The following is a 14,292-nucleotide window of genomic DNA, read 5'->3' on the forward strand; positions in this document are numbered from 1 at the left end:
AATGGAACAAAACTAGGCGGCAAATGAATAAACAAAATCAAGGTATATACTGGGTTTAAATAACCCTTACGCTAGTAGTATTGAAAAATAAAGACCTTAGCAAATTTAATTTTAAAACTAAAATTGTACCTAAATGCTTTGCATAAAGGCGTGGGAATACATATTCCATTGTAGGCGTGACAAGGTATGGTTTGCAGAATATAATTATAATTGTTCCCAATTGTACATTTGACGGGCATTATTTTGTGTTGCATACTAAAACAAAACGCATCAGATTATAATAACCAATTTGATACCAATTAATTTGCATAATTAAAAATTAGAAAAATTAAAAATAGGTAAATAAATTTACTTAATAAGTAATCAAACTTATAGAAGTGTTATTTAACTGAATTTAAATTACAGTAACAGCAAATTAATGTTTTACCTGTCAATTTTTTAAATCGTCAATTGTTAACTTCATATATTCTTAGTATAACGTCTTTAGGTCTAAGTAACGCGTACATATCTAAAGTATAATTAATATCCATATACTTTATTTACATGTTAAGTCTACAATGCCTGTCCATTTAATCTAGAATAAGAACGATGTACATTTTTAAATTTACTTAATAACAAACCCCAAAATTACAGATGTGATTGTCCAAAATGCAACTCAAGCAAACCTATTAAAAATACCAATACCATAAACTAGCAATACTTGGTCCTTTACCCGCTGCAACTAACATGTTATATATTTAACTATTTTAGATCCTACAAGCTAACATATCTAGTCCCCTATCACAAACAAACGGTTAGTCAATTTGGTGCAATAACGATTCTTTGGATTTTTGTTAACATACATAAAGATAAAAGCAGCATGGTGAGAGATGAAAATGATTGACATTACATAGCTGACAACAATACATGCGTTTACATTAAGAGTAAGCAAAATACAGAAATTAATTCAAATAAAACCCAACATACACAATATGACGCTTAAAAATACCCCTTAAAATTTATTCCTGAGAAATTACTAAGTTTGGAAAAAAACTATTTGCATGTAACAAAATTAATCTAAGGGATTGACTTAAAAGTTGAGTGTATTCTCGACTGGGTAAGCGCAACAACCAGGTTTAATTTATGTTCGTCAACAAAGTATGTAAAAGAAATTCAAAGAAAATACTATATTTCTCAATTGCAATTATAGTAAAAAAATATTTCAAAAGCAACACCCCGAAAAAATATATTTTAAGAAGAATGATTTATAAACATTTAAAATGCGATAACAAAATTAAACATAAGAAGGCATATTGTAATATATTACGTAACAATGAATATAAAATAGATGGAATGCAAGTATAGACATAGATATAACAATTGTGACAATTTCCCCAAAACAGCTAAGCAATTATTGCTAAAAACTCACCCAATGCTTAAAACTAATTAAGATTAGTTAAGTAATACGATCTAGTAGAGCTTAATTTTTACCAAGAATGATAATGGTAAAATTGTAATCTACCAATAATCTTTTTAAGATTGGAAAGAAATAGTTACTTGCATAAAAAAAACATACATGCCTCTGTTTTTCATTTCTTTCATAATTTCTTGGTTATTATAAGCTTGTATACAATATAAGCATTGAGTAGAGCCAATAAATAATTCAAGTTGGGAAAAATGCTGATCATATGCTTTTCTTTTCAAAAAGTCACTAAAGACTAACAAAAATCAGAGCTGTTTCTTGGCTTCCATCGTTAACTAAAGCATTTTTCAAGAAGTAGAGTGCACAGGTTTTTGATAGTAAACGACACCTACTCGACAAAACCGTCCTTATAGATATTAGCTATATAACCGGCAGTTTTAACACGACAAGAATAACGTTCTCATACAATACAGACGCAAGTAAAAGGCCCTCTCTAAAACTGAGCACCGCACAACATTTCTCAGCTATATATCACAAGTACTTTGAATAATAATGACCATTTGAATAACTGCATGCTTTCGGCATAAATATTGATATATTAATTATGTTAAGCTTGTATATTTTGCCTTTGTTTACTAAACTAGCTGATCACGCATAATTCTGTTTTATTTTTCTACATCTAGATATCAACCAATGCCTAACTCTATTTTGAGCTCAAAACGACCAAACCGCAAACCGTCAAATGCAGACCGCTAGAGGGCGCACACCTTCAGAGATCGCTCGAGTAATGCAGACATACAGAATCACAAGTAGTACACGTTGCATATTGAATATCTATACTGACATGTCTGTTCCTGATTAGTATTTAGACACAACCTTAAATTGGTGTAACATCCGACAAACCCAAGCTAAACTATGACTGAATTGTTTGAATATGTATTTCTTAAAACCAAAGAGAACAAAGTCCACTAAACATGACCGAGTTAAACAAAACTGACATTAATATGTTGACAATTGCAAGTAACAAAGGTATAGCATCAAGTGACGTGGATATAGAAAACACTGTTCACCAAGTTATTAATGTTATTTTGTGTTTAAGTTACAACATCGTAAATGTTAGGTTAAGATTAAAACAAGTTGAATTGTCAATATTTTGATTAAATTTGAATAAATATAAAAAAAATTAATATTTTCAGCGTATCTGCTTATACAAAGGTTGAAATATTTCATATATTTTAAAGAAACATTACAAAATAAAAATATAAAACTGACAAAAATACATTCATCAATTAATCAATTAAATTATTATAAAGGCACATTTTCTGATTTAGCTAAACTAAATAGCATAAGTGACATTTGAGTACAAATAGCCTCCAATGTCACTGGAGTGTAAATAGCATATATATTACTGTAGTGTAAATAGATAATCCCAGTGAACATAATAAAGCAAGATTAGCACAATTTGTACATACATTTTAGTGTTCCTTCGAGTAAACCCATATTAATTGTAATTAATTCATTTTAATTAATCACACTATTTTGTTAGTAATGAGGTAGCTACAAAGACACTAGCAGCAAAATAAACACTTCTATTTATTTTTTTTTAGTGGAACATTTTTGTCAAATTCGATAATTACATTCTTTAATGTAAAATGTTTCAAATTTCACCAAAATATTCTACATTTTTTCATTGCAAAATCTGTTTTTGTTTACTAATTGTTCTTCTCATTGAAGAAGATATAAAACCTACAATACTTGTAGGAGATATTCTAAATATTTATTTGCATTCCCAGACTATCGATAGCAGTAAGAGTTGCAGAATACACGGCAAAGTATTTGAACCATCTCAGTCAAATTTCTAAACCTATAGATACATATTGCAAATTACTAATTAAAAACAACTGAATAAATACTGTTATATAACCTCTAAACATGCAAAACCAGTCACTAGGCCTAATGTTAGTTCAAAAAATATAAATTTATTTGATCGAATCTGCCCGAGTAATTAATTCTGCTTCGTAGGCAGTATTGTCTCATTCTTCTTTAAAATATTACAATCGCTTAATTTTTATTTATTATAAACCAGATACATAATTTGTGATAACATATTCCTTACAAGCAGTTGATTAATATATACTATCTATGCCTTACATAGAAGTATTACATTTTCTACGTTCTTAGCTGTAAACTACTATGGCGTATTACAGGTATTAACAGTGATACATACAACATCATATTTCTGGTTTAAAATTCCATGCATATACTTTTATTTTCTTTTTTTTTTCTTGTGCTGGTTATTCCATAAACGAGTGATATATGCAAATGTATTACTAATATATTAATCCTTTACATCACAATTTAATGGTGAGATTATTACTTAGTTAACAACTAACACCACTATGCTTGAAGTTCCTATAATGCAATTCATAATATTTCAAAGAAAAATCCCAAAAAATGATTGTAAATGAGTAAGTATAGAGGTTCTCGTGGAGTGCCACTCAGTGATTCAAACATTGAGTGATGCCGACATAGCTTAGTAAAGAATAGCTAAGCAAAAACTTAACCACTCTTAAAAAGCCACATACGCACACTAGAGACGTACTGGAGATGTAAAATAAATGCCAGGACATAGAATGAGTGTGAACCTATGAATATTTAGTACAACAATACAGACATTGTTTCATTAGATTTCCAACATACTAGAGTAATAAAACACTGCTCTAAATCTATTACAGCATATAAAACTAGCATACAATGATGCGAATGGTTAATTGCACATGAAAATGTTTGGTGTGTTTGGGCCAGGTGCGACTTGCGACCAAGCAGCAATCAAGATATATATAACGGCAGTGATGGGAAAGGAATTGTCCTGGCTTTATGTTCAAATTTTGTGTTTATGAGTGAGTGAAAAACTTGTCCATGTTTTAATAACAATTTTACAAGTTTGAATGTTATAAAGCAACATGCAAACGTAAATGTGTGCGAATGACATGCATATGTGTACAAACATAAATGTATGCATTACCAAAATGAATTCATGCATATCAAGCGTGAATGGTACATGCATATGTGCAGACAACATGCAAGTAGCATGCATGTACAACACCTATTATTTTATGCAAACGATTGAAAATGTATTTAATTTAAATGTGTATATTTTTAACTATTGGCAAGCAAGGATGGCCTACATTAAATAGGAAGACATGTGCTGCTGGATGTGTCTTTGACTATAATGGTTCAGTCCTGGACTATAATGGTTCAGTCCTGGACTATAATGGTTCAGTCCTGGACTATAATGGTTCAGTCCTGGACTATAATGGTTCAGTCCTGGACTATAATGGTTCAGTCCTGGGTTATGGGCATACAAGCAGGCATGTTACAAGGCAATGGTATTTTGTGGCTAATTCAAAACCCTATGCTTTCATAAACCTAATATTTGGCACTATCCCCTAATTTTTGAATAAATATCAATTTAGCAAAAATGAATTAGATGCCTAAGAGTTAATCATCAAAACCACAATTAATATAAGGCATGCAGAAATACATTAAACATATAAATTACTAAATAACCAAATTAATACTAACAATTGATTAGCATTTTATCATAGCATGTTGGAAACCTAATCAATTCATCAATTAACAAAAATATACTAAGAAAAGCTACATATCTATCTATTGCTACTATATCATTCTCTCGCAAAAAATAAACAAACAAAAAACAAGTTTGTTAATACATCTCCCTAGTTACAGTACTGATTCAATCTATATCAAAAAGGTCTAGCACAAACATATTCATAAACATTTTAAAAACAAATCATTAACATAAAGAAAATCATAAACGTAACATCCCCTAAAAATACTGTTGGCATTACAGAAATTCAAAGGCATTTTTGGAATACAAATTAACATAGGCACTAACTTCTTGTGATTTTATCATTTGATTATTACATGTACAATATAATATGAAGTTAAAGGTGCAGTTTACAACATATGAAACACTTGGTAAACAACTTAAACCATTATACTCCATATATGGTAATATATCCTTATATGGAACAACGTTAAAAAAAACCCTAAATGAAGAAATTATATAAATATTTAAATCAGAAAAAAAGTTGGAATTGATAATAAAAAAATGTTATTGTTCCAAGCTTGGAAGTTAATTAATAAAGGAGTTAATTAGTTAATTTGGTCAGAACCATCACCACCACTACAAGCTTAAAAACAAGCTAACCCTATCAAGTGCATTCTATTTGGATTATCAACCATTTTAATAGCCTAACAAGAAACGACAATCGAGCAAAACGGTTTCAGTAGAACAGGTAATTGAAGCACCCTGCCGACTACAGGAAAACGTCGTCCGCCATTAAATGAACTCATTCCGTCGTATTTCCTAAATCTGAAGCGTCGGCACGGCAGATTGGGCAGGTTCGGTTTGTTTTCAGCCACTTGTCTACGCATTTGGCATGGAACTCGTGACTACAGGGAAGAACTCGCAACAACTGTCTTGTCTCAAATTCAGACATGCACACAACGCAACTGAAAGAAAAGATATTTAATTCATCAAAGTTAAGAACAGTGTACATCAAATAGGTTGAAGTAAAGTCAGCACCATTTATTTTTCTGTAAGTCCATGAGGTAAATTATTTGATATCCTTAGACAAAATGCTTTACTCTTATTACCTCATCCTTCGGATGGGACGTGTAGCTGTTGGCCCTGTGTACATGAAGTACACGTTAAAGAACTTACATAATTAAAAAAAAAGAGTATGTATCATCTCCCTATGCTTCATCACTGCCAACTGTCATGTGTCGTAAAAGGGCCTAATCGGACTCCCTCAGATTTCAGTTAAACACAAGGACTGATTATATTACATAATTTTAAATCATTGTGCGCAGAAGAAACATGTGCGCGCACAATATATGCAGGTCATAGGTCAACCTGACCTACTTATTGATTGGTTATACTCACCATGTTTGGTCATTGTGAGATTTGTGTGTATCTGGGTTGTAGCGGTATGATGGTAACTGGTCAATGGCTGACTTTGTCAAACCCTTTGGTTTCGCTTCACCGAGTCTCTCTGCTAGATTTAACAAAGCCTACAACAAAAAAAACAGATTGTCATTTACAATACCATATATTTTGTTTACAGCTACATTGTGTTAAACTATTATTATTGTTTGTTTATTTATGCATATTGCCAATAGACGACATCCAATCTACAATATAAACATACACATATTATCAACCACCCTCGTAAAATATTGTTGAAATAAATAAATAAATAAAAAATACAGGACCTATAATATAATAAGCTTTGATTTGTTTTGAATTGAACAATTACAAGAAACACAGAATAGAAAGTAAACAAAATACTAAGTCAACTTTATCACTGTACGAATAAAATAATATAAAATAAAATAATTAATAACTTAGTGAAATGAATCAAATGAGGAAAGAAAAGGAGAGTTATTGGGAGTTAATTCAAATTATTTAAATTAATTAATTTATTTATTAATGTTTAAGTGAATTATCTCACTTAAGTTTGATTAGTGAATAACAATAATGCGTTTTGGAATTGAAAGGCGCCTACGTACCTCATAGTTTTCTACTTCGGCATTTTCATTGTCCAAGTTAACCCCATATGCTGATGGCGCTACAGAAGCATTCGGAACACTACGGAAAAAACACAAATCAATTATAATTATATTCACTAATGTTATTTACTAAAATTCTTTTATTTCAAATTACAACATACACAAAAATATATTAAATAAATATTAATTTCAAAATATTATTATAAAATTAACAAACTAGATCTATTCAATTTATATTTCTCGCATCAGTTCTCAGAAATTAAATTAAATTATATCATTTCTATGACAATAAATCCCTGTGAATAATTAGCATATTTTATGAATATTCATTTCTAATATTAAAATATTTAAATCTGAATAACAAAGCCTAATATAATTTTATCGCATCGAATCATAACATAATAAATATATTGAGAATAATTTTTGTTAATGATAATTGATATTTAACGATCTCAAATTAATGAAATCGTGCAATATATCGTTTCATTTTCATCAGAAAAACAACACTCCCAATTCTCTGACTGTACTAAGCTTGTCACTGTGAGTTATAAGACGTGATGCACGTACGATGCTGTTCAGCGATGGGTTGATTACACGTCCATTTATATTCGCATGAGTCATCGCATTTTTTATATCAGTAATCTCATCTCAATATGTAATCAAACATACAAGCTCTGTTCTATGTCCCTGGATATTTCTCTCTGTTTATTTATGTTGCACGCTTTAAGCGCTTTTAATTGGCTGCTTCACGTATTTTAAAGTACGCAACTTGTAAATATGCACATATTAATTAATATTACAATACAACAAAATCATTTACGCATAAATTATATTAAATGTATCATTCAGTGATTATTTAAATTATTGCTGTTAATTTTTTTACAATTATATTTATCACATAATAAATTACTTGTTGCGTAATTTAATAACAATTGAATTCTAATGTTTATTCATTAGCTAACTGAGTTAAGGAGATTATTAAAAAACAATTATGTTTAATTTCATACAATTATTATTATTAATGTTAACAATAAGGGGTTAACTGTTTAAAATTATTTAATTCAATTGAAAATGTGACACTAAAATATCCTATTCAACAAAAAATGTTTTAAAATCATTTTTCCAGGGGGACAATATATCTTTATGAATAATCTGTCAGAAGAGTTGACAACATGTTTGTAATGTCAAAAGTGAGTTTATTTAAATAAAATTAACCAAAATCATTTATATTTTCTCCGATATTCATATCACTTTAGTAGCTTCTGTATCATATTTCTGACAAATGAAATTTGTATTTGTAGGTCTGATAAATTGAAAATCATTCATGCATTACTTACATGTAGTGGAGGAGAAGTGGGGGTACTGGAGGGTTGCGCCACATTCCCCTTATCTGCCTTCTAGGGGGGAGATTTGGTCGACTAAGTCTTGGATGCTATAGGTAAAAATAATCAATATTAATCAATAATCAATACATACATCATCAACATCAATGTTAGAACTTTGCAATAAAAAAAAATTTCAAAATTAGTATCTAAAATATAATGTTTATTTAATTAGATAATTATTTTGTATATTAAATCTGTCTACATACTGTATCTATTTTATATACCGACTAAGATTTTTCGATTCTTACTAAATTGAAGTAAATTAAATTATAATGAAAGTGTATTCAAAATCAATGTGGATTTCATTTATAGCTTACAGAATCACGGCATATGAAATGCACTTATTTCAAGTTCAATGACCAATGGCAAAATAAATCTATCAACGTTAAATACATTCAAACGTTCACGCGGATATATATTTTTTTCGTATCACTAAATATAATTTTTAACATTGAAAATAGCTCCGTGCAATCCCAATGAGGCAGTAGTAAGTGAGTGAGAGGTAAAAGTAAAAATGAATAAAAGGATGAAAACATTATTCAAAAGGGACTACACATTGACAGTATGGATCAGAATATTGGTCGGTGGATAATTTTCACATTATCAACTATTATCACTAGACAAATAAATTATCTTTCTTTTCGTTAAAATATATTTTGGGTAAATTATTGACTTTAAATGTCGTTCCTATTATTACTGGTATTATTGGAAAAAATATATAAAATATATAAATAGCAATTTACCATATGCAGTACATCTGCCGTGGGATTTCGTATCATACTATCTGGGATTACGTGCATAGGAGCGGACTGATTTAACGTATGCGTGTGCTGTATGGAATGCACATGGTGAAACGGCGTCGGCCGTTCTGATATTAGCTCCATTTCAGGCTGCCGAGGATGCTAAAAGTAAAAAAAAATAAATATTAAATTTTACATAAAAATATGATAAAAGACCCTCAACACTACCACTAAAGCATTTCATTTCATCTTTCTTTTATTTATTCGACATCAAAAACGTCCTGGGACTTCAAAAGCAACAGAGTCAGCATAACATGATATGTCTGGGGCCCAGAAGAATTTAACTACATAGAATTACTTATCAAAATACAAGCCTCTACTCTTTCCAAAACCTGGTACCTCAACTGTACAGTATGTAACTGTTTTAACTTATTTTAAAAAATACTTTTTTTTTATCAAACATGTTAAAAGTATACAATTACTGTTTTCATTCAAAAATCCATTTATATATTTAAAGTGCATTTTATTTAAATTTCCTAATAAAATGTCAACTATAAAAAAAAACTGTTTCACTGTAATATTCAGTACTTTGGAAAAGCACTAGCCAGAAGGTTATATAATCAATGTACATAGAAAACAATAATGAAATTGATTGAGTAAGTGAATCTGAATGATTTAGTAACCAAATGATTGATTCTACACATAGCTTGATTTATAACCATTCCATCTACTGGATATTACGATGCAAAATTTGAACAATAACTCATCGAAAACGAATGCACGGCAACGGTTAAATTAACCAGATATGTTGACCTTTTTCTTTGCAGTATTAAACACAAAACAGCAGTTAAACCGATAATCCAACAGTGATTGGTTCAAATCTCTGTAGATTCCTTTTCGATAATTGCAAAATGAATGTATAATATGTGAAATTCAATGTTTTAATTCAATAAATTCATTGTTTTCATTTAATTACTGCATAATATTTGTGAAATTGGATGTTTTTCTGTTGCCTACAGTGTTGACTATTTCATTAAGAAAAACGTCTCCTATTTGATGATGTTCAAGAATCCAGTCTACAAGTCTGTTTTGATAAAACACTAGAATTTCTTTTACTTCGCTAAAACCACCTTGCACTAATTTCTTAAATGTACATTATATCGTGTCATAATATCCGCCTAACTTCAAAATCGTCTGAAAGGCCAGATGTTCACTGATTGATACTCACAGGCTACTATTAACATTGCATTTATGTTGCATATCTTACGAGAAATTTGATAAGAAAAAAAGTACAAGGATCCAAAGATAAGAGTACCACATAGTAAGAAAAAAAAAATGTAGTACTCTGCATACAGGTGTGTGTAGTACTCTGCATACAGGTGTGTGTAGTACTCTGCATACAGGTGTGTGTAGTACTCTGCATACAGGTGTGTGCAGTACTCTGCATACAGGTGTATGTAGTACACTGCATACAGGTGTGTGTAGTACACTGCATACAGGTGTGTGTAGTACTCTGCATACAGGTGTATGTAGTACTCTGCATACAGGTGTGTGTAGTACTCTGCATACAGGTGTGTGTAGTACACTGCATACAGGTGTATGTAGTACACTGCATACAGGTGTGTGTAGTACTCTGCATACAGGTGTATGTAGTACTCTGCATACAGGTGTATGTAGTACTCTGCATACAGGTGTGTGTAGTACACTGCATACAGGTGTATGTAGTACACTGCATACAGGTGTGTAGTACACTGCATACAGGTGTATGTAGTACACTGCATACAGGTGTGTGTAGTACTCTGCATACAGGTGTATGTAGTACTCTGCATACCGGTGTATGTAGTACTCTGCATACCGGTGTATGTAGTACTCTGCATACCGGTGTATGTAGTACTCTGCATACAGGTGTATGTAGTACTCTGCATACAGGTGTATGTAGTACTCTGCATACAGGTGTGTGTAGTACTCTGCATACAGGTGTGTGTAGTACTCTGCATACAGGTGTGTGTAGTACTCTGCAAACATCCTTTTACATTTTTTGTGATGAACTATATTGAAGTCCAACAGATTCCAAATTCTTTTTAGCATTAAAAACACATTCAGGATAATTTGTAAGAGTGTCAGGTATTGGGTTAGTGCTGATTGTATTATTTATCTTGTATGTTATCTTACCTGGTGAGGTGGAGCAGGTATGTACGGTACAGGAGGAGCATGATGATGTATATGAGGGTGCGCTACCAACATCTCATGGGTGAAGAACGATTGTACGCCGGCTTGCGTTACTGGCATATGATGCGAATTACAACCTGGTAGCTGCGTTACACTACACAGAGGGAAGTGGCCCACCCCGCAGAACGGTGGTGGGTGAGGCGTATTGCAGTGTGGTAACGTTGTGTATGGTCCATGTCGGAGGTTGCAACCTGGGATTGTGTGACCAGTACAAATGGGAACTGCATATGTCGGCATGGAGACGGGGATGGAGACGGGAACTGTTGAGGTTGACACAGGCATCTGCAAAATATAAACATAATTTTTGTTATAATAATAATAATAATAATTCCACGATAATAGTGCAATAGCAGTCATTATTTAAATAAATTCATAACCTGGATTATGCAAGATTATACACAATATTTCTACTGCAGTAACATGTTATTACTGCAAAAAGCAGTGTGTATGAATATTTAAAGAAAGTTCGCTTAGCCAAACTGGTAGACTGATAACTCTGAATCAAAACACTAAACATTGCCGACAATCATTTGTTTATAATTGTATTCATGTATATACTAACAAGTTTGTTAGATCTCTATAATTTCTTTGTTATTGTATTTATTTCAAATGTAAATCAACCAACCAAATTTCATTTGTACCTTGTTGTAGAAAATGACAATAAATACTATCGTATCGTAAGTAATTGAATAAACAGGCTAAAGAGTAAACAACTTGTAGCTAATGCCTACAGTAGAATAATTTGACATGGTCCTTAATTAATTTTGCAAGTTTGTGTTAACATGATGGAACGTTGAACTATTTTAAAGAATAACAGAAAATATAATGATAAATTAAACTGTTCCAATTTATTGTTGAATTTTGCGTAATTAAATTGAGGTACTAAGGGCATTCACCTGCGAACACGTCGGTTTCGTTTGCTTATTGATTATAATCTTATAATCAATATCATAAAATCATCTTATACCGTTTCTTTGTTCTTTGTGAAATGAAGATTTATGGTTTTGAAAGGTTCGACAAACAGATATTCATATTTTTTATTATAACTGTCATATTAACCTATTTATGAAAGTGCTTAAAACATTTTAAAATCATTTCTGATATTGATATTATACTTCTATAGGCTGTTTGCTTAAGGTACATAATTTCTAAACTGAAATATAACAAATGAATAAAAAACATTTGTGTATAATTTTTCATTACTATCTCATAAAAAAAATTTATTTCATCAATATAGTGATTTATACAGTATCTCACCCTCTGCTCACCATAACAGAATATACAGAAGAAAAAGCTGTAAAAGGGCTTACCGGTACGGGTCTATTTCTAGATAAATCATTGAAATCAATGATATTGATAATATGGGGTTGCACCATTGTTTGCGACGTTGACGAAGGGTAGGGCCTTTGGTTCGGAACTGAAGGTGGTTGGAATGCTGTTCTGTCACTAGAGGGCGCTAGTCCACTTGCGATGTTATTGTTACTATTGTTATTATGAAGATTTCTAGATAACCTTTCTCTTTGCCTTTGACTCTGTCTTCTTGCCTGAGGACTGTAAAGAGAAAAAAAAATATTTACAAATTCAATTTAAAGAAATATAAATTGGAAGCTGTAATGAATGTTTAATTCTGTAGAATTCTCAACATTTTAAAATGCAATTACAAAGTTTAAAAAAACTCTCATAATTGCAATTAGTTGATCCTCCGATTACTATACTCTCTGAAAACAAGTAAAGTCGCCCAGAAAGACTTGTTTTCATGTCTAAAGTGTATCACATTGGTGTTTTTTTTCATTAAAAAAACTCTCATAATTGCAATTTAGTCGATCCTCTGATTACTATACTCTCTGAAAACCAGTAAAGTCGCCCAAAAAAGACTTGTTTTCATGTCTAAAGTGTATCACATTGGTTTTTTTTTTCATTAAAAAAACTCTCATAATTGCAATTTAGTCGATCCTCTGATTACTATACTCTCTGAAAACCAGTAAAGTCGCCCAAAAAAGACTTGTTTTCATGTCTAAAGTGTATCACATTGGTTTTTTTTCCCATTAAAAACACTTCGAAATACCAGAATTTCTAGGACAACCTTACATATTAGGCCAACTCAAGGTAATCAGTTAATGGGAGAAACTGTATATCCAATCAAAAACCACTTGAATCACACAATCTTACAATATAAACGTTAAATCTTAAAACAATATTTCATTTTTAAGCATGCATCATATCTGGAATTATTTTAACTCGACATTTAACAAAAAAACTTATATAAAGAGATTTTCCAGTTTATTACAGCCTTGCATTTGTTGTTTAATTGTATACTTTACTACTGAAAGACTAGAAAAACAAAATTAAAATTCAAACAATAAACAGCATTGTACTTGTCCAGTAACGTAAGGAATAAAACTGGAGCTAATTACAGGTACCATTACAATAAAACGTGAGAACAATAACAACAAATGATTCATAAAACGAGTTACTTAAACAGCATGCACTTTTATCGAATTCAGTGCATTCAATCGAAATCAAATTATTTATGCGCGGATAATCGTCAATTGCGGTAGGATCAAATATTTTATAATGGTTCGGGCTTAATCCCTGTTCCCATGGAATACATTGGATTGTGTAGGCCTATAACTGTATTGTTATTAAGCAGAAAATCGTAATCAGGCAGCATAAACGTTGAAGGCTTGCATATGCAGAGAAACCTCTAGAGAATGTCACGAAGCCAGTAGGCTAGCTTGTTCTACATTAACTCTAATACCCTGTTTTCTCAGAGATGTACTCAATGATGCATGGCCAATTCTCTCATAGTACGTGAGAAATAACACAAAGGTTTTTTCAGACTAGTATTATCACAAATTGAAAATCTATTATCAAGAAATATAAGCAAAACAACAATGTATATATTGTATGAATAGTCTAAAAAAAAATGTATATATTT

At 31.1% G+C, this 14,292-nt stretch overlaps 1 protein-coding gene across 1 annotated transcript in view; it reads right to left on the minus strand.

The window, feature by feature from the left end:
- Positions 1–493: 493 nt before the first annotated feature.
- The window catches only part of LOC144837845 (E3 ubiquitin-protein ligase RNF38-like), a 67,508-nt gene continuing 53,709 nt past the window's right edge, over positions 494–14,292 (minus strand). The window contains exons 5-11 of the mRNA XM_078693121.1: positions 12,665–12,905; positions 11,298–11,636; positions 9,129–9,287; positions 8,338–8,432; positions 7,001–7,079; positions 6,375–6,502; positions 494–5,941 (exon numbers count right to left, since the gene is read on the minus strand). Coding sequence (XP_078549247.1) covers positions 5,779–5,941; positions 6,375–6,502; positions 7,001–7,079; positions 8,338–8,432; positions 9,129–9,287; positions 11,298–11,636; positions 12,665–12,905 — 1,204 coding nt within the window. The 3' untranslated portion in view covers positions 494–5,778. The remainder of the gene's footprint in view (positions 5,942–6,374; positions 6,503–7,000; positions 7,080–8,337; positions 8,433–9,128; positions 9,288–11,297; positions 11,637–12,664; positions 12,906–14,292) is intronic.

The sequence above is a fragment of the Antedon bifida genome, chromosome 3 (genome assembly GCF_963402885.1).
Source record: "Antedon bifida chromosome 3, ecAntBifi1.1, whole genome shotgun sequence".
In the NCBI taxonomy this organism is placed as follows: Eukaryota; Metazoa; Echinodermata; class Crinoidea; order Comatulida; family Antedonidae; genus Antedon; species Antedon bifida.